Source organism: Alosa alosa, chromosome 2 (assembly GCF_017589495.1).
Source record: "Alosa alosa isolate M-15738 ecotype Scorff River chromosome 2, AALO_Geno_1.1, whole genome shotgun sequence".
NCBI lineage: Eukaryota > Metazoa > Chordata > Actinopteri > Clupeiformes > Clupeidae > Alosa > Alosa alosa.
This window is the reverse complement of record NC_063190.1, coordinates 16,412,443-16,432,656: the sequence shown is the minus strand read 5'-3', so window position 1 is coordinate 16,432,656 and position 20,214 is coordinate 16,412,443. Positions and strand designations below refer to the sequence as shown.

The 20,214-nt window shown below is 37.6% G+C and overlaps 3 protein-coding genes across 9 annotated transcripts in view; 1 reads left to right on the top strand and 2 right to left on the bottom strand.

The window, feature by feature from the left end:
- erg (ETS transcription factor ERG) overlaps window positions 1-11,699 on the top strand; it is a 32,096-nt gene extending 20,397 nt beyond the window's left edge. For 3 of the 6 annotated variants that reach the window (XM_048233790.1, XM_048233822.1, XM_048233794.1), the window contains 8 exons: window positions 781-932; window positions 4,542-4,745; window positions 6,900-6,980; window positions 7,244-7,318; window positions 7,525-7,587; window positions 8,926-8,982; window positions 9,150-9,197; window positions 9,723-11,699. In XM_048233790.1, coding sequence (XP_048089747.1) covers window positions 781-932; window positions 4,542-4,745; window positions 6,900-6,980; window positions 7,244-7,318; window positions 7,525-7,587; window positions 8,926-8,982; window positions 9,150-9,197; window positions 9,723-10,243 — 1,201 coding nt within the window. In that variant the 3' untranslated portion in view covers window positions 10,244-11,699. Of the gene's footprint in view, window positions 1-780; window positions 933-4,541; window positions 4,746-6,899; window positions 6,981-7,243; window positions 7,319-7,524; window positions 7,588-8,925; window positions 8,983-9,149; window positions 9,566-9,722 lie in introns of all 6 variants that reach the window. The other 3 variants (XM_048233801.1, XM_048233809.1, XR_007192416.1) reach the window with 2 other exon arrangements.
- Window positions 11,700-12,314: 615 nt separating this feature from the next.
- LOC125287810 (ATP-sensitive inward rectifier potassium channel 15-like) lies at window positions 12,315-15,942 on the bottom strand. The gene is made up of 2 exons (XM_048233854.1): window positions 14,996-15,942; window positions 12,315-13,672 (listed from the first exon to the last, which is right to left on the bottom strand). The coding sequence occupies exon 2, from the start codon at window positions 13,670-13,672 to the stop codon at window positions 12,653-12,655; it is 1,020 nt and encodes a 339-aa protein (XP_048089811.1). The 5' UTR covers window positions 14,996-15,942; the 3' UTR covers window positions 12,315-12,652.
- Window positions 12,315-18,778, bottom strand: LOC125287800 (ATP-sensitive inward rectifier potassium channel 15-like). 2 transcript variants are annotated; one of them, XM_048233841.1, is made up of 3 exons: window positions 18,623-18,778; window positions 16,386-17,413; window positions 12,315-12,645 (listed from the first exon to the last, which is right to left on the bottom strand). In XM_048233841.1, the coding sequence occupies exon 2, from the start codon at window positions 17,410-17,412 to the stop codon at window positions 16,393-16,395; it is 1,020 nt and encodes a 339-aa protein (XP_048089798.1). In that variant the 5' UTR covers window position 17,413; window positions 18,623-18,778; the 3' UTR covers window positions 12,315-12,645; window positions 16,386-16,392. The 2 variants fall into 2 exon arrangements, with proteins under 2 accessions (XP_048089798.1, XP_048089789.1); XM_048233832.1 differs by lacking the exon at window positions 12,315-12,645 and having other exon boundaries at window positions 16,054-17,413.
- Between the last annotated feature and the right edge of the window lie 1,436 nt (window positions 18,779-20,214).

Here is a 20,214-nt window from a genome sequence, read left to right as displayed (position 1 = left end):
CCTAGCAAGAAGAGCACAGTAAAGCAAGAAAAGTAAGTGGCAAGTGCTGAAATAGTTAAAATAATAACTGCTGGTTTCCAAATGTTTTTTTCTCTTTTAAATGTACAGAATATTACATTTCTGTAGAAATTATTTAAGGACATGGAAAGTCTTTACAACACCTATTTAGTTTCCATTAAACTTGTGACTCAAATTGGGTTACACCAAACCCAGGAAAACACTTCTTTACTAAACAGTCTACCAAGCCCATGGCAACAGTTGGTTGGCACATGACAATTCCAGAGTTCAAATTGCACATATCTTGGCTATGGCAGGTTGATATAAATTGATGTGACATTCCATCTTAAATCCACAACATCTGGTGGCTTCACCCACAGGGGACTCTCCAGCCATAATAATGGAAGCATAATAATCGGGTTTGGGGTCATTTATCGAGTGCAGAGGCCCCTGGCACTATTTTATCAAAATCTACTTGCCTCCATTTTTGTTTGTTTGCTTAAAAGGATGTATAGACATAAAGAGAATTAGTTTCATTTGTGATCAGTGGTTGAAAAAGTTTAGATCTTCTCTTTTATTTTTGCAATTTAATGTTACAGTATGATGTATGAAATGTACTTGTTTTTATATGTTTTATTTGTTGTTTTTAATCCATTTTTTCTATGTTTATTTCTTACTATGTTATATACATAGTCTGTGTAATGTACTTCATTCACCACATATTTTAAGTGAATCTATTTTGAGTCTATTCTTTCTGAAATTATCCTTTCCTTGTGCATGCAGGAATTCTCCAAATGACTGCAGTGTGGGGAAAGGACCAAAGCACAGCAGTGGAAGTGATGGTGTGCCAGTGAACTATGGCAGCTACATAGAGGACAAGCACATCCCTCCCCCAAACATGACCACCAATGAGCGTCGTGTCATTGTGCCTGCAGGTATTGTCTGATATGTCTGATTACTGGCTCTGTACAGCCACATCAACTCCCACTATTGGTGGTTAGACAACAGCCTCTACTATAAAAGTTTAGGCCAAGTCATTACTCCTAAAAAGTTTAGGCCGAGTCATTACTCCTAAAAAGTTTAGGCCGAGTCATTACTCCTAAAAGGTTTAGGCCGAGTCATTACTCCTAAAAAGTTTAGTCCAGGTCTTTACTACTCCTAACAAATTTAGTCCAGGTCTACTGTAAATATGGGGGAGGGTTTTGATAAGAGACCAGTAGCCTCCCTGCTCTGCCTGCATTCATCTGTCAAAAAGCTGTTTCCTGAGATCTGCTGCACAGAAGCGTGTTTGTTGCAAATATGTGCTCCTTGTCTAGACTATTTCCTATGGTTGAGTTCCAAAAGGGGTGGATAGTGTTTGGAATTGTATGTCATAGAGTCAGCCAGGGGGAGAAAGGTATTCTTATCATGAAACACCATGCACCAACCCAACACAAAAGACTGAGTATTACCTGTGATTTATTGACCAGAGACTTGTTGGCAAGGTTCTCGTACTCTAATGAACAATATATTTGTGTAAATATGCTGGCTTCTCTTAATATCTACAGATGCTCAATAAAACATAGGCAAACATACCATGTAAAACAATTTAGTTTTTTTAGCAGTTTGCATTTTAATTGTATTTAATGCTGATTAATTTAAGATGTGAAAATTGTGCTTAGCTTTCTTTGAGAATAAGCAACAGTTTTTTGCCTTTAAGCTTCACTTCCTCTTTAACTGAAGCTGTCAAGGCCAATGATGGAGTATGTTAAGAACATCCTGTTTTCCCCTTTCATTTAGTGTTTGACAATGGTCGTCTTGCTCAATGGAATTTCATGATGTGATGAACTGTTGAAAACAGTGCAATCATGGATGCCATCCCCGAGAGTTAACTATACAGAACCTGTGCTCTTTACATATTGGAATATATCTAATTAATTAATTAATGTACATCTAGTCTAAATCTAATTTATTTATTTTATAACCCCAATTCTTAAAGGGACACCAGGCAAGCCTGATGCTTTTTCTCTATACGAAACTCCCCCTCACTTGGTCTGAAGCTCTTTTCCTTTTCTTTGCGTCTTCCGTCAAGGGTTTTCGCTGCTTCTTCGCCGGCTCTGCCACTATACACACGTTTGCACTTTGCAACAATCTCTAGCGTTTCATTAGCCTGCCTCTGTGCTGTAAACTGATCCTGCTTCGGTCGGCGGGTAGGATACACCGAACTTGCAAGTGGGATATTCTTCCTACAGGCAGTAGGGGCGGGCGAGAGAGCCTTCATTCGCCCCTTAATGAGTCATTTAACCATATACCGACTTACGAAGATGATTAATTAACACGAAAACGTTGCCTGGTGTCCCTTTAATAGAACCTTCACAAAGCCAATTTGATGGTTAACGAACTTGTAATAGGGAATCGTTCACCTATAGCCATACGGCATATCCATGCAACTTCAAAAATAGTCGACCCGAAGACTTCTCACGAGAATCGTGAAACATTACCTTGTTAGTAGATATAGGAGATAGTTTTCAAAGCATTTTCATTATGTACAGGGGGAACAAGCCACGAGTAGGCTATTTACAACGGCAGAGTAAAATATAAATATTGCAACTCTAGGCGAGCTCTACAGTTGCCAAAAATACCTGAAACTGCACACAGGCCCACACAGGTTTACACTGCACACTTGCCCACACAGGTTTACACAGATTGATGAATACCTCCACATCTTTACTTCTGAGAAACTCAGATGGGATGCTCTTTTTATGCCCAATCACAGTGGCAGTTAATTAGTTGTGAAATGTTCCTCCTGTTGTTGTCTTTATCTTTACACAACCTTTCCAGTCTTGTGTTGCTCCTGTCCCAACTTCTTTTGAGATGTGATGCTGGTATTAAATTATAGAAGTTCTTATAATTTCCAACAAATAATCAAATTTGTAATTTTTGACATTTGTTGTCTATGTCCTTGGGGTGACGAGATTTGCAGATTAACACATTCTGTATTTATTTGCATTTTACACAATGTCCCAACTTTTTGGGAATTAGGGTTGTAATATATGTAGTTAAATTTAACTCAACATTTGCACTCACAATGGAGGGAATAATTTTGAGCATTCTGATTGCAAGGCACAACCCTTTGAATAAATTATGTAACTCTAGGAGATGAGTTTACAAAAGTGTTCATCTGCACTGTCTAATGTGTTAACCAACCAATATGAACTGACCTTTCCTAAACAAAAACATGCTTACTCTAGTCAAGGGGGTTCCAGTGTTCGACTCTGTTAAGCTACTTGAAACAACGCCAAGTGTTAATGACGTTATTAGTTGGTAAAATGGAATTGAGTTGGATGTGATGCAAAATTCCACAAACCTGCTATGGCATGCAAAATAGAAACCTAGTCCTTGCCAATTTAGTCTACATGTTGCCAATTGTTTGAGATGTTATTAGGGGACAGACCAGAGCTTGTAGGTGCTTCCAAGGCTACATTCCACTCACTTTTTAGGGCATGTCGGCCCCTTTGATTCCTCAATTTGTCTGAAGGTGCAAATCTAAAAAACTATTCACCTCTATGAGCCTCGAATCTTGGGGTACTTTTCTGCTAGTAACTAATAATAATAATGTTAATAATAATAATAATAATAATAATGTTAATAATAATACATTCTATTTAATAAGCAGATACTCAGTCACTTTGCATGCAGTTAGAAAGTTAGAAAGAAAAACATAACGTTAATCAACATTATATTATACAGTTTAAGCAATTCGGAAGAGATGAATTGTTAGGGCTGATTTGAATGTGGTCAGGTTGGTGCACTCAAATGAGTTTGTGGAGAAAGTCCCAAAGGGAAGGGGCAGCAGTGGAAAACTGATGTGATGAAGCACTTATGTGATGAATGAGTGACACATATGGCATGTTGTGAGATGGGCAACCGAGGACAAGAATGAACTGTAACATGTAAAGTACTCTGAGACCAAATGCTTTTTAAATTTGTCATGCATTTAAAAAAAGAAATACAAAAGAATGTGGTAATGAAGATTTGACGGGCGTGGCAGTTTTCTGTTTTCTCCATTTGTAGCCTAAGGAACGTCACATTGTTCCTCTGTAAAGAATGACTGCAAGTGATGCTTGACTCCCCTTAAAGTAGTGCAATCTTGAGCAATAATCCTCATTCTCCACATAATATGATCATATGATATTGCTCTTTATGACTTTACTAACAGCAAAGCATTTAATATTTCATTTGATATTTCACACGTGGGGTTGTGGAAATCGAAATAGTTAATCAGTAAGTTAAGTCAGAGAAAAATTCAGCCACGACTTACGGTATTACCCAAATCCATAGGTAAAATCAATATGCTTGCACTTCCATTTAGGTTGTTTGTGCAACGTTAGTGCCTCCAAACAATAGAAACAGATGTGTAAAGACACCTCCCCCAAATGTCCCAACCTAATCATTATTTATTAATAATTGTAAGCAAGCCAAACTTCATCTAACCTCTATTTAACACTTGAATGAATTATGTGGAGTTGCACTGTTATTTATCACTGATTGTTACCTCTGCACAGACCCCACCTTGTGGACAACAGAGCATGTATGTCAGTGGCTTGAATGGGCAGTGAAAGAGTACACCCTGCTGGAGGTAGACATATCCCTGTTCCAAAACATTGATGGCAAGGAGCTTTGCAAGATGACTAAGGAGGACTTCCAGAGGCTGACCCCAACCTACAGTGCAGAAATCCTGTTGTCACATCTTCACTACCTCAGAGAGAGTAAGTGAAAGAACAGCCTTTGTGGAGCCTTGAAATAAGTCCTACAATTAGCTGTTCAACTGGGCAGGTTACAATATTGTTGCCAACACCAAATACTAAATTAATGCGGCTAATACAGCATTTGCACATAGAGACTTTACAGATGGTTTGTTGACGTTTTTTTAACTGTTTTTGAACAATTACTTAACATCATTTTTACCAAACCCAACCCCTAACCATAAATTCACAAGTTCACGTTCCAAATTGGCAAAAACAGAAGCAGGCAAAGATGTTTTGATAGGTTATGAAGTGCTTCTTAGGGATCATGCAGAAGTGTACTGTGTTCTGCTATTCATAACCAAGGCAGATGGAGGGTGTGAGGGAAGGTGGTGGGTTGAAAGCAGGCAACCAAACTAAATGCTGCAGCTTGAACAGTTAGGCTGTGATCATGCTCTTCTCGAACTTCCATTTAGAATGCAATTTGTCGGCTGTTTTCCAGTGTGAGCAGTCGAACATACAGTAGGTCTACACTGTGAGCACATTAATCGTGATCCGAATGAAATGTTTAGTGTAACTAACATGCAGTGTTTGACTAGCTTAAACAAGGGAATTGGCATCTTGGTGTCTTTGGAACAGCATCTCCTAATCAGACACATTTTGTGAGATTTAACACAATTATCCCATTCTCTGCTCCAGTAGAGAATTTACTTTTCTTTGCTGGATTGATAAACAGTCTTCACCGTTGTCAATGGCTAAGTGGGAGACTTTTCAAAAAATTGTTTTTTAAAAAAAAAAAGGCATTTGTGTGATGAGTGGTATTTTCTATGTAGCTATTGGATTTATAATAGACTAAATATTTGAGATAAAAAGATAAAAAGTTGATACATGGAAGGTTTGCAGTGAGTTCATGCTCCCTTGAATGAAGTATTTAGAATATATATTTTTTAAATCAGTATTGTATTTTGATACATAGCGTGAGTAATGTATTTTGTAGTTTATTTTAAATACATTCAAAATTAGGGTATTTGGTATTGGATTTTAAAATACATATTGATGTATTTTGCCCATCTCTACACACACATACACACACACACACACACACACACAGACACAGAGAGCGAGAGAGAGAAAGACTGAGTAGCCTTGGCATATTTCTGAATTTTATTCTGCACCTGCATATGACAATGTAAAAGGCTTTGCATGAGTGTTGAAGTCATTTTGGTTGGTTTCTCACTTTTCTGCATGTTGCCAATGCCTTTTTCTTCGTTTGGTGTCTGTATTGTATTTCATGCTTCTCTACTCCAGATCAAATCACACATCAGTTCAAAGATTTAATTGAAGTCAACATGACATACCATAGACAGAGGTGAGGAGAGAGAAAATACATGTCTGTTTTATCTACTCACACTGTTATGTTTTCAATTTAAATTAAACGAAATAAACATATAAGCTTCATTAAAATATCGGTTAACATATAGACACAAAAGCCATTATGCTGAACGTTGTGTTTAATGGTTGACATGCCATTATAGCTTGTTTACCTTGATGAAAATCTAGGGAATTATAGATATCTAGATATCTATTCAATTATTTGTCTGGTTCTGATCTTTAAACTTTGCAGTTATTTTATTTTTATTGTAGTGAAAAGTACAGTATTTCATGGAGCACTCCTGTTCAGAAACGGAGACCCATATATTAATTGAGTTTTACTCATGGTCGATGAGAAGATTGTGCATAGATAGGCAGAAAAGGGAAAATGTCAAAAACTAGTCTATTATCCCTAACTCTCATTTATTCTTTGGCATACAATGTATGACACATTCCCATAAAGTGTATTCACATATGCTGGTTCTACATTTATTCAAGTAAAGGGAAAACTTTTAAAAGCTGCATGTGTCAAAGACAACCACAGGCAGCAGTGGCCAAGTCTTTATTTAATTTGGCTCCATATCCACATCTCCTCGTCTGCTTTGCTGTTCTCTCTGCTCCTCTCTCCTCCTTTGCCTGTCCCCTTGTGGTCGCCTATGCACAGGCCATGCAGGACTTAGTGCAGCCCATTGGCTGGTGTAGGCCATTGGCGGTCGTATGAGGAGTTCCTTGCACATCACAGAATGTTGTGAGCTTTCTTTTGGTCATTCTTCTATTTAATGTCAAAAAGAATGTTTTGTTTCTCAGCTCCACTTCCTCACTTGACTTCAGATGATGTTGACAAAGCCTTGCAAAACTCCCCGCGACTAATGCATGCCCGTAACACAGGTAAGACTCTGCATCTCTCCTATGCTTTGCTTAAAACTCTACTTTTTAACCTATACAGTGCACATTGCATATAGACTACATACACTCTTATGCTCTATTATACACAGTTTTGCAGACTAAAGCTGTGTAAAGTACATGTATATCATCAAAAAATCATAATGGTAATATATTAGATTGTAATCGTGAAGATGATTTGTGGATTTGGTAAATAGTACATCCAAGTGAAGGTACTGCATCCAGACTCCTCATGTCTCTTTTCCCAGGAGGTGCAAGCTTCATTTTTCCAAATTCTCAAGTTTATTCTGCCGACAGCACCCCAAGGCTTCCTGCAAGGCCAGGTTTGTGAAAACTTACTGATTACATCACAGTGGAAGTCTTTGGAGGATGCTTAAGCTCAAATCATCCAGAAAACAGTGTGAAAAAAAATGACAATCAAATTAATGTGGGGCCCTATAATGAGTTAAAAACATTCCTTCTACCATTACAGCCCCTCTATGGGTGACTGAAGAAACTGCATGTAGTAGCTTGATCTTTTCTCTCACAGACTTGGCATATGAAGTGGCGAGACGATCAGTTTGGCCATCCCAACCAGCATCTACCTCCAAAAGTAAGGCTAGTTTCCACAATGACCAACAGCTATGTTTCAGTCCAGGCTCAGTCCAGGGGGTAGCCGTGTCCAGGGGGCAGCTGTGTCCAGGGGGCAGCCGTGGCCTACTGGTTAGCACTTCGGACCTGTAACCGGAGGGTTGCCGGTTCGAACCCCGACCAGTAGGCACGGCTGAAGTGCCCTTAAGCAAGGCACCTAACCCCTCACTGCTCCCCGAGCGCCGCTGTTGATGCAGGCAGCTCACTGCGCTGGGATTAGTGTGTGCTTCACCTCACCATGTGTGTACACTGTGTGCTGTGTGTGTTTCACTAATTCACAGATTGGGATAAATGCAGAGACCAAATTTCCCTCACAGGATCAAAAGAGTATATATACTTATACATCATACTAAACATGCCAGTAAGGAGAAAGATTGATTTAAAGAGGCTATTGTAGAATTATGTTGGATTTGAGTGGTCTTGACCACTCCATTGTGTTAACGAGGACACACTTCCATTGACTTGGATTGAGGTATTAAGTAGCATTACAACAGAATATGTTGGGGTCTGGAGCTAGCTGTTTAGCTTGTAAACTTTGATGGACATCCGGGTAGCACAGAGCATAGTGCTAGGCACATTCTGTTTCTATGTCATTTTAGAATATGTGCGTGTGCATGTGTGTGTGCGTGTGTGTGTGTGTGTGTGTGTTTGTATTTACAGAATGCAGTACACTACCTTCAAAACATAAACAAGAAGACTAGCAATAACACTTTTCGTTTTGATTACATAATTGATAGCATACCTTTCAATATATGGCAGCTATGATGCCTGCTAATTGACTTGGCCAAACATGTTTACTGTAACCATTAACTGTAAACTGTAATCCACAGTTAAAGTATTTTTCTATAATGATAATTCACTGGTTTTATTCATGAAAATATGTTTTTTCGGCATTAGAGGCTTAATGGTTAATTATGCAAAATTGTCAGATGGTGTTCCCAAACTTCTGCAGGGTTATGTTTGTAGATGCAAGTGCATGCTTTACTCTCTTAGAAAGATACAAAGTATACAAAGGTTCTACCCTAATCCCTTCAGTAATTAATATTCTTCTGTATCATGCTCCATGAGCAATTGGTTTGTTTTATTATTGATGCCAAATCTAACTCAGTCTGTTATCTATTGTGTATATGTGTTTTCTATTACATTTCTATATATGTTTTCTGTTATATTTCTATGTGTTCTCTATTACATTTCTATATGTGTTTTCTGTTATATTTCTATATGTGTTTTCTATTATATTTCAATATGTGTTTTCTATAATATTTCAATATGTGTTTTCTATTATATTTCATCCTTCAAGGCCCTCAAACCCCATCAGCCATTGTGACAAAAGCTGAGGAACAGAGACCTCAATTAGGTTTGTCTTTTATTACAGTAAAGCTTATTATTATACTTCTAATATTAATAATATTTACTATACAGTCATACCTTTGATGAGGATTAAAATTAGTCGCCTTTATACTGTATGATGTCTGTTAAGAATATGATAATATGAATGCATTCAGTTGTTTATGTTTTTTGCAGATCCTTATCAAATCTTAGGACCTACAAGCAGCAGACTTGCAAACCCAGGTGAGGTCATATCGGCTAGTTAGATCATTTTTGGCTGTGATACTGATTTAATGTGCAATAAGGATTAAAACGTTGGGCCCTATTTTTGTACAGGCCAAATGCCTTTTTTAATGATAAATGATAAATGATAATGCATAAATGATTTGATAAAAGTTGTACACAAAGAAAATGTTTTCCTTTGAGGCACATACATTTTTTTAGCAAAACCCCAATCCCTGACAGTTTGATATACCCAGTTTAACCAGTGTATTTTTAGTCTGATCTCTCACTTTGTCCTTCCATTTTTCTGAGTTTTAACTGATTTGTCTGTGCAAACCTCCCATAAATGCATACATGAGGCTTGGTGCACCTGGCCCTAAGTGTGCTGGGTATGTACTTTTGTATGATGTATGTATAATGTATGATTTTTGTTAAACCCTATTGTTATTTATTTGGAGTCCTTCACAGACCATAAAAAACAATGCAATCATGTTTTGATTTATTGGTTCATTGAGTTCTAATGGTTTCCCGTTTTCTCACTTTAAGGCTCTGGGCAAATACAACTCTGGCAGTTTTTGCTGGAGCTGCTTTCAGATAGTTCTAACTCAAATTGCATCACTTGGGAGGGCACCAATGGAGAATTCAAAATGACCGATCCAGATGAGGTGGCACGACGATGGGGGGAGCGCAAGAGTAAACCCAACATGAACTATGACAAGCTAAGTCGTGCCCTGCGCTATTATTATGATAAGAACATTATGACCAAGGTGCATGGCAAGCGCTACGCCTACAAGTTTGACTTCCATGGCATTGCTCAAGCTCTGCAGCCTCATCCTCCAGAATCTTCCATGTACAAATATCCTTCAGACTTGTCCTACATGAGCACTTATCATGCACACCAGCAGAAGATGAACTTTGTTTCCCCCCACCCTCAAGCACTGCCCGTTACCTCGTCAGGCTTCTTTGCCGCCCCTAATCCATACTGGAACTCTCCTGCTGGGGCCATCTACCCCAGCACTCGACATCCAGCTACACATATGCCCTCCCATCTGGGTACTTACTACTAGCAGGTGCAGGGCACCACACTGAAGGATGTCATCAAAAACAAAGAGCCTCGATCTGGGTAATGTAGTCAGGCGTGTGCATAATTTGTAAGGAAACAAAATGGAATGAAATGGAAATGAAGGGAAATTACACAGTACAAGAAAGCTAAAAAAAAGTGAGACTAAGTTAGGGTGGACTGTTGTTAATGCTTAGGACATTGGAAGAAGGGACATGAAATATTGTACCAAGAAATTCCATTTGAGAAAATATTACTTGTGGACAACAAGGAATGTGAAATATGAAAGTTGGTGGATGTTGATGTGAATGTTGGATGCTTGCCAGTTTTACATTGCATTTAACGCTGCATTGTTCATAAATATGGCAGTTAGCAAAGAGGTTAAATCATAGCTGCATGAACAGTTACACAGTATTATATACATGTAGTATTACACTACCTTATTTAAGTTATTTGGAAATGCAGTAAAGTGAAGTTTGTTATAGAAAGAAATTAGTGCCCTTTTTATATATGGAGTGGGATAGAGACGACTGTAGTTTCAGTGTCAGTAAACTGTGAAACAATCACTTGCAGGATATGTCAGGAGGTTACTGTCAGGAAGTCAAGACAATGAAAATGGTGAAATTCAGTCAGAAAGTTTGAAAACATGTGAATTTAAGTGTTTTTCATTTGAACTGCCAAATATTTTATCAGTATTATTTTATGTTGCAGTTCATAAGGCATTATTGAAAGTAAAGGTGGTTTATGTGATTGTCCATCTCATTGGGTATGCCTTGAAATGTTACATTCAGTGTTGTGATAAAGAACTGGAATTTGGAGGCTTTATGTAATGCTATACATGACCTCAAATCTCTCTCTCTCTCTATCTCTCTCTCGGGTGGGGAGGGGTGAGATTGATGTTTTTGGTCAGTGCCTTACTAGACATAACTCAACATACAGCCAAAGAAAATTACAAAAGTACCAACTTTGTATTTTTATTATTATTATTATTATTGTTATTATTATTCTGAGTCGCGAACGCTGTGCGTTTGTTAGTGTTAAGTATGCAATTAAGTGTTATAATCCTTATGATAGATATATAACTTATGCATTTAACTTTATGAGTTGATCTCAACCAGCAAAGGGCAGTCAATTTTGTAATAGATTTTGAGAAGATATTGAAACTGACCAAAGTTGGCTTAATTGTCCTGGCCTTTGAACTCTGAACTTGAAGTTCTGTGTATGCAGGTGTTTACAACACAAATCTTCATATATATATATACTAATATAAAAGAAGAGACCTGGCATGTTATTTCTGACCTGCTCAGCATTACAGTTTATTTTATGTTTTAGAACACAAATGCTATGTTAAAGCATAATATACCTAGTAACTTAAAATGTTGGACAGAATTTACAAAGGGAAGAAACCATATTCATGGATAAATTATATGATTTTTATATTGCCATTCCAATAAACAATATGTAAAGCCAATGTCCTTCCCTCCTTGTCATTTTGTTATCCCTCCTGTCAGTTGTGTTGTACACAAACATGACCTAAATCTAGGCCTTGACAATCTAGTGTGTACTGTCTAACAATGGTCAACACTTTTTGTTGCCATAACAAAACAACAAAAGAGCTGGGAAACTGAAGGTTATGGTAACTGTTTGTAACTTGTCTGTGCAATAGGCCTACATGAAGATTATTAGTTTGCATTCAAGAAATGTATTTGTCAAGTGTGTCACTGTACTTGTACACCTGCAGTTATATAGGGGTTGAGGCAGCTCCCAACTATACAAAGGAAAGAATACATATTTAATATGTGTATAATAATACAACACATATTGAGCTTTTCTGTCAATTTAAGTCAGAATATTAAATATACAGTAATTCTGTGTTCAAGTTTGTGTTAGCTGTTCATAACATCCAGTTCACCCATATTTCTTGTTGACATTAGTTTAATCTCTGTGGTCACACTCATATGTTTTGTAAATCTGGATGTGACCATTTTTTTTTTATTATATTGTTGTGTACTATTATTATGATCAGTCTCTACAATAGCATTAATAGAAAAAGAAATGGATCAACAACATCAGACTAATAAGGTTCAAACAGATGGAAAGCCTACTTGCAGGCCATAGGTTTTTATTAACTGATAAGATATTTACAGGAACTGGCTAGAAGGAAAGACCAGATAAAAATAGATATCAGGGGCCAACACACAATTGATTTCAGAGGGGTAATGAGTGTTTATGTAACATGTAACACGAGTGTGTATGTAACATTCCAGTTCTATATTTTAAGAATATCAGGGTCCAATATCTACATTTTATGTCTAGCTGACATTGTGGCGCTCATGGGATTTTTAAAATGCGTCCCTTTTAATGTTCTGAAAAAGGTACTGACTACTTTCAATTTAAAAAATGGTTAAAATTGTATTTACTCTCTACGATACTCCTCTTCAAGCTGAAGCTTCTCTGTGTGATTGCTGAGCAGGGTGGAGTCATTGCAGGGCTTCATTTTGTCAAAGAAATTAAAGTCAGCAACATAGCGCCCCCTTGGAGTGGTGAAGAGCACTGGCTTAAATTCATAACCCCACATGATCTCCTGGGGCACATAAGATGTACGGCTCTGGCAAGTGGCAGCAGTTGATTCCATTGTTGCATTGAGTGTCACCAGCAACTCAAAGTCTCTTGTCTGAAGGTTCTCTGCAGAGAGACCTGCCAAGGGACTGGTCTCATCCAGGACATGGTAAAATGTTAGAGGAAGGCTGAGGAAGGGACACTCTCCACTAGAGTCCAACTGGAAGTCCACATTGCTTTGCTGGATTTGGGTCTTCTCCCCTTCATGTGTTACATAGGGGAAGAGAAGCTTACCTGTCAGATTACATTGGATCAGCAGGCTCTTCCTCAAGTTGGCCACCCTGACCATCAGACACAGCTTGCCCTCGTGTTTGCAGACTACAGCTGACTGGCTGAACTTGATAGTCTCGGCTCTCTTTTTCGGGCGTGCCAGCTTAGCTAACAGTGCCCCTGTGACAAAGATCTCTGCCAGGCCAGTGATAACCAGCTGGGCCACCAAAGTGAAGATAGCAAGTGGGCATTCCTCTGAAATGTAACGGAAGCCATAGCCAATGGTGGTCTGAGATTCAAGAGAAAATAGGTAAGCCCCTGTAAGTGTTTCTACATTCATCACACAGGGGGTGTGATTGGAAGGCAGCTCACTATCAAAGTCTCCATTTGTCATTCCAATTAGATAAAAGAGAACACCAAAGATGAACCAGGTCATCACAAACGTTGAGGCAAAAAGAGTAAGCTTGTAGCGCCACTTCATGTCCACCACTGTTGTCCATATGTCATGCAGATACAGCTTCACCATGCCCTCAACATTCTCAATCTTCACATTGTTGTGTCCGTCCTTCGAAACAACCCTTCGCACCTGGACTTTTTTGGCAGTCATCCTGCAATGTCACATATTCATTGATTTAAATCTGTATTTATTTATCTCATCACAAAACAGAGGGGGAGATAAAAAAATCTAAGGAGTAATTGGGGTGCTTTTATAATTTCGTGAAGAATTTCCAGGACAGTTATTTGAAAAACAGAACATTGAAATCACATACTGTATTTAAAGATGAATTTTTTAAAGAAAAATCCCCTTGGGGATCAATAAAGTATCTATCTATCTATCTATCTATCTATCTATCTATCTATCTATCTATCTATCTAAAGGAAATTAAACAGCATTATACATCGTTCCTGGAAAATAAGACATTTAGGACATAGGTCCCTCTTCAGTACATCAGGTGAGGTGCATCTGACTGACTGACTGGTGGAATGCCCATTGTATTCACCTCTACCTAATGCTATAGCAGTGATACTCTATTGAAAACTAAGACATTTGCAGATATACAGCTAACAGACAGTTAATCTGGTCATTTCAAGAAAAAAAAATGTTGGAGTTGTTCAGTTCAATTCATTTTTACTCCAGCTTGTGTGTATCTGTATGCTGGCATGTGTGTGTGTGTATGTGTGTGTTCAACTACAGGTATACCTGTCCCAAATGATAGCAGGATACTAAAGAAAAAAGTATATGAAGTTAGAGAAATATCAAGGGGATTGAACTAGATATCACTGTTAAATATTCAATGTATACAATGGTCTATGTTGTTTTAAACATGCTTTATGCTATACATATTTTGTTTAGCTCACTCAGCCTCAGATACACATTGCTAAATAGCTGAATAAGTAACCAGAAAAATGTTACATTTCTTATGTATTCATAAAAAAAATACCCTTTTTTCTTCCTAGGATTTGTGTTCATTTTGAATAGCAACTAGTTTCAGAAAGTAAATTGAATTCAGAGAATCACTACAGTCTGTAGCCTGTAGTCACTACTGCCTTTACTTTATACTCATTCCTGCTACTAGTTAAACCCCCCTGATATTTCTCTAACTTCATATTCTATTTTCATTAGTATACTGCTATAATTTGGGACAGGTATATGTAGTTAGACACACACACACACACACACACACACACACACACACAGTACCAGCAAACATACACAAGCCGGTGTCCCAGACAGATTTTGAGTAATACAGTTTGTTAGATAGACAGACAGACATGATACACACACACACAAACACACCAGTATACATACAAACACAAGCCGATGTCCCAGACAGATTTTGAATAATAAATACACTCCAAGTAATCCTTATCAGTTTTATTTCTCTTCAGCAATCTAACCATTAATATCCAAACTAGGCTTAGGTACTTACTTTTTGCTTTTCTTCACAGTTGTCCGTCTGAAAGTTGTCTTGTGTGAGCTGAAATTTAGCACTGTTCACAGACCAATTTCACAATGCCCTGTCTCCTTTATTGTAGTGACAATATGTCTGCTGAACTTCAGCACTGTTTTTAGGGCAGCTAATACACACGGGTGAAACAAGAGAAACAATCAGTGAAAGGGTTCTCTCTACCTGGACATCAGGTTTCCTATAAACCCCTCCTTCTTTCCCCTTCATAATCTGAAGGGCAGCGAAGGGCATTGTTGTAGGTACTCTCACCTTGCTTTATGCTGTTGTCCCATTCCAGGTGATTGTTTTCACTGGATACACACCCTGATTAACTGTTCCCTTTCAAAACATTTAGTTTTTCAAGGGTGACACATCATTGCAATACAATTCCCGTTTGAAGATTATACGCAGCCAAGGCCTATCTATATTTGAATACTGGTTTAAAGGTTGGTTTAATGTTAACACATTCAGGTTTTTGAATTTGTAATTATAAATTGTATTTTATTCCAGTACATTTTAACTGGACATTTTACATACATTTGTATGTGCTTCAGCCTATTTTATGTCATAATATTGAGTCTACAAACTTTGTATGTGTGAAACATTTACATGCTCTGTTTAATCATTTGAGCACTATGCTGTTGTAGTGTAATTTGATGACATGGTATGTCAAAAGGAAACCCACTCCTGGTTCCTGTTATTTAGCCTCTTATATACAATCACTGTAAATGTATCTTTAGACATGATACAACCAAAATGTAATATTACTGTTTCATTCTGCATCTATACACACACACACACACACACACACACACACACACACACACACACACATATATATATATATATTCCACAACTACAAATATTCAGGTTTCCCCAAGACATCAGGATTTTCAGGTGGTTCACTTGATTATGCATTATATTGTTTTATCTTGTTTTTACCTGATGGAACAATCCATTCCAAAGAAAGGGGCAAAAACCAGGCATGGAAAGTTACAAGCCTGCAGTGCAAGTTAATCAATAATGTTTGCTGAGAAGCTTGTGACTCATAAAGTTTATGGTTATCAAGTGACACATTCCTTTCTTTAAAGTGCAACACAGCTGATAATAAATGAACAGGCAGGTTTTCCCATATACCCATCTGTGCATACTGCCATATGTGGAATATGGAAATGTTTACATCTAGGGAAATCAAACTTATCCACAGACTTTATATCAAGGCCTGTCCTACCTCACTAATAATGGTTGTATTGTGTAAGAGCACAGGTTTACAGGACGACTGCAAAAATGTTTGAATGAACTTATCCAGGTCTGTATTCCACCGGTGGGATATTTCAGACATGTCATCAACATGCATTTAAAACCCCAAAAATTGTATTTACTCTCTACGATACTCCTCTTCAAGCTGAAGCTTCTCTGTGTGATTGCTGAGCAGGGTGGAGTCATTGCAGGGCTTCATTTTGTCAAAGAAATTAAAGTCAGCAACATAGCGCCCCCTTGGAGTGGTGAAGAGCACTGGCTTAAATTCATAACCCCACATGATCTCCTGGGGCACATAAGATGTACGGCTCTGGCAAGTGGCAGCAGTTGATTCCATTGTTGCATTGAGTGTCACCAGCAACTCAAAGTCTCTTGTCTGAAGGTTCTCTGCAGAGAGACCTGCCAAGGGACTGGTCTCATCCAGGACATGGTAAAATGTTAGAGGAAGGCTGAGGAAGGGACACTCTCCACTAGAGTCCAACTGGAAGTCCACATTGCTTTGCTGGATTTGGGTCTTCTCCCCTTCGTGTGTTACATAGGGGAAGAGAAGCTTACCTGTCAGATTACACTGGATCAGCAGGCTCTTCCTCAAGTTGGCCACCCTGACCATCAGACACAGCTTGCCCTCGTGTTTGCAGACTACAGCTGACTGGCTGAACTTGATAGTCTCGGCTCTCTTTTTCGGGCGTGCCAGCTTAGCTAACAGTGCCCCTGTCACAAAGATCTCTGCCAGGCCAGTGATAACCAGCTGGGCCACCAAAGTAAAGATAGCAAGTGGGCATTCCTCTGAAATGTAACGGAAGCCATAGCCAATGGTGGCCTGAGATTCAAGAGAAAATAGGTAAGCCCCTGTAAGTGTTTCTACATTCATCACACAGGGGGTGTGATTGGAAGGCAGCTCACTATCAAAGTCTCCATTTGTCATTCCAATTAGATAAAAGAGAACACCAAAGATGAACCAGGTCATCACAAACGTTGAGGCAAAAAGAGTAAGCTTGTAGCGCCACTTCATGTCCACCACTGTTGTCCATATGTCATGCAGATACAGCTTCACCATGCCCTCAACATTCTCAATCTTCACATTGTTGTGTCCGTCCTTCGAAACAACCCTTCGCACCTGGACTTTTTTGGCAGTCATCCTGCAATGTCACATATTCATTGATTTAAATCTGTATTTATTTATCTCATCACAAAACAGAGGGGGAGATAAGAAAATCTAAGGAGTAATTGGGGTGCTTTTATAATTTCGTGAAGAATTTCCAGGACAGTTATTTGAAAAACAGAACATTGAAATCACATACTGTATTTAAAGATGAATTTAAAAAATAAATAATTTCCCCTTGGGGATCAATAAAGTATCTATCTATCTATCTATCTATCTAAAGGAAATTAAACAGCATTATACATCGTTCCTGGAAAATAAGACATTTAGGACATATGTCCCTCTTCAGTACATCAGGTGAGGTGCATCTGACAGACTAACTGGTGGAATGCCTCTGACTGGTGGAATTCACCTCTACCTAATGCTATAGCAGTGCTACTCTATTGAAAACTAAGACATTTGCAGATATACAGCTAACAGACAGTTAATCTGGTCATTTTAAGAAAAAAAAAAATGTTGGAGTTGTTCAGTTCAATTCATTTTTACTCCAGCTTGTGTGTATCTGTATGCTGGCATGTGTGTGTGTGTGTGTGTGTGTGTGTGTGTGTGTGTGTGTGTGTGTGTGTGTATGTGTGTTCAACTACAAGTATACCTGTCCCAAATGATAGCAGTATACTAAAGAAAAACGTATATGAAGTTAGAGAAATATCAAGGGGATTGAACTAGATATCACTGTTAAATATTCAATGTATACAATGTTCTATGTTGCTTTATATAGCTGAATAAGTAACCAGAAAAATGTTACATTTCTTATGTATTTATAAAATAAATACCCTTTTTTCTTCCTAGTATTTGTGTTCATTTTGAATAGCAACTAGTTTCAGAAAGTAAATTGAATTCAGAGAATCACTACAGTCTGTAGCCTGTAGTCACTACTGCCTTTACTTTATGCTCATTCCTGCTACTAGTTAAACCCCCCTGATATTTCTCTAACTTCATATTCTATTTTCTTTAGTATACTGCTATAATTTGGGACAGGTATATGTAGTTAGATACACACACACACACACACACACACACACACACACACACACACACACACACACACACACAGTACCAGCAAACATACACAAGCCGGTGTCCCAGACAGATTTTGAGTAATAAATGCACTCCAAGTAATCCTTATCAGTTTTATTTCTCTTCAGCAATCTAACCATTAATATCCAAACTAGGCTTCGGTACTTACTTTTTGCTTTTCTTCACAGTTGTCTGTCTGAAAGTTGTCTTGTGTGAGCTGAAATTTAGCACTGTTTACAGACCAATTTCACAATGCCCTGTCTCCTTTATTGTAGTGACAATATGTCTGCTGAACTTCAGCACTGTTTTTAGGGCAGATAATATACACGGGTGAAACAAGAGAAACAATCAGTGAAAGGGTTCTCTCTACCTGGACATCAGGTTTCCTATAAACCCCTCCTTCTTTCCCCTTCATAATCTGAAGGGCAGCGAAGGGCATTGTTGTAGGTACTCTCACCTTGCTTTATGCTGTTGTCCCATTCCAGGTGATTGTTTTCACTGGATACACACCCTGATTAACTGTTCCCTTTCAAAACATTTAGTTTTTCAAGGGTGACACATCATTGCAATACCATTCCCGTTTGAAGATTATACGCAGCCAAGGCCTATCTATATTTGAATACTGGTTTAAAGGTTGGTTTAATGTTAACACATTCTGGTTTTTCAATTTGTAATTATAAATGGTATTTTATTCCAGTACATTTTAACTGGACATTTTACATACATTTGTATGTGCTTCAGCCTATTTTATGTCATAATATTGAGTCTACAAACTTTGTATGTGTGAAACATTTACATGCTCTGTTTAATCATTTGAGCACTATGCTGTTGCAGTGTAATTTGATGACATGGTATGTCAAAAGGTAACCCACTCCTGGTTCCTGTTATTTAGCCTCTTAATCACTGTAAATGTATCTTTAGACAAGATACAACCAAAATGTAATATTACTGTTTCATTCTGCATCTATACATATGTATATATATGTATATATATATGTATATATATATATATATATATATATATATATATATATATATATATATATATATATATAGCTATCAATCGATTAAAAAAAAAAATCTAATTAATTACATACTCTGTGATTAATTCATCTAAATTAATCGTATATATATAATTTTTGCTGTGAACGTATTTTAAATATTTAAATTCAAATGAATCATTGAATAATCAGCATTCAAAAACTCTTATTATTATTTTCACTGTTGAAATAACGGCCATAATAATCTATGATATGACCTAATATGCTGAGGAAATAAATTCAAAACTGCTTCGGGAAGAAGTTTTTTCTTCACATACAAGGCATTTCATGCCACAGATATAACCTAGGGGACACAATGAAAATAAATTAACACTCCCCTCAATGTCAACACTTATTCCTTTGCATTGATGTGCGACTATAGAGTTTATGAACTCCGGTGATATGCAAATTCCTTGCTGCAGACATTAGAAAGGACTTTATTTTCAACACTTTGTTTTTATCAACACCATCAGGGCGTTTTTTAAAAGTAAATGTTCCAATCAATGATCCAGGCAGCACGTTTTCTTCTCTCTCCTTCATTTTACAGTCTAATTTTTACTGACTAGAACGGCTCGGGTCAAAGGTCATAAGGAATCGATTAATCTGCACTAATTTTTTTAATCAGTTATTTTTTCTCAAATTAATTAATCGAAATTAATCAGTTATTTTGACAGCCCTAATATATATATATATATATATATATATATATATATATATATTC

Excerpts from the sequence above, each read along its gene's own strand:
- LOC125287810 (XM_048233854.1), bottom strand. The coding sequence starts at position 13,672 with ATGACTGCCAAAAAAGTCCAGGTGCGAAGGGTTGTTTCGAAGGACGGA.
- LOC125287800 (XM_048233841.1), bottom strand. The coding sequence starts at position 17,412 with ATGACTGCCAAAAAAGTCCAGGTGCGAAGGGTTGTTTCGAAGGACGGA.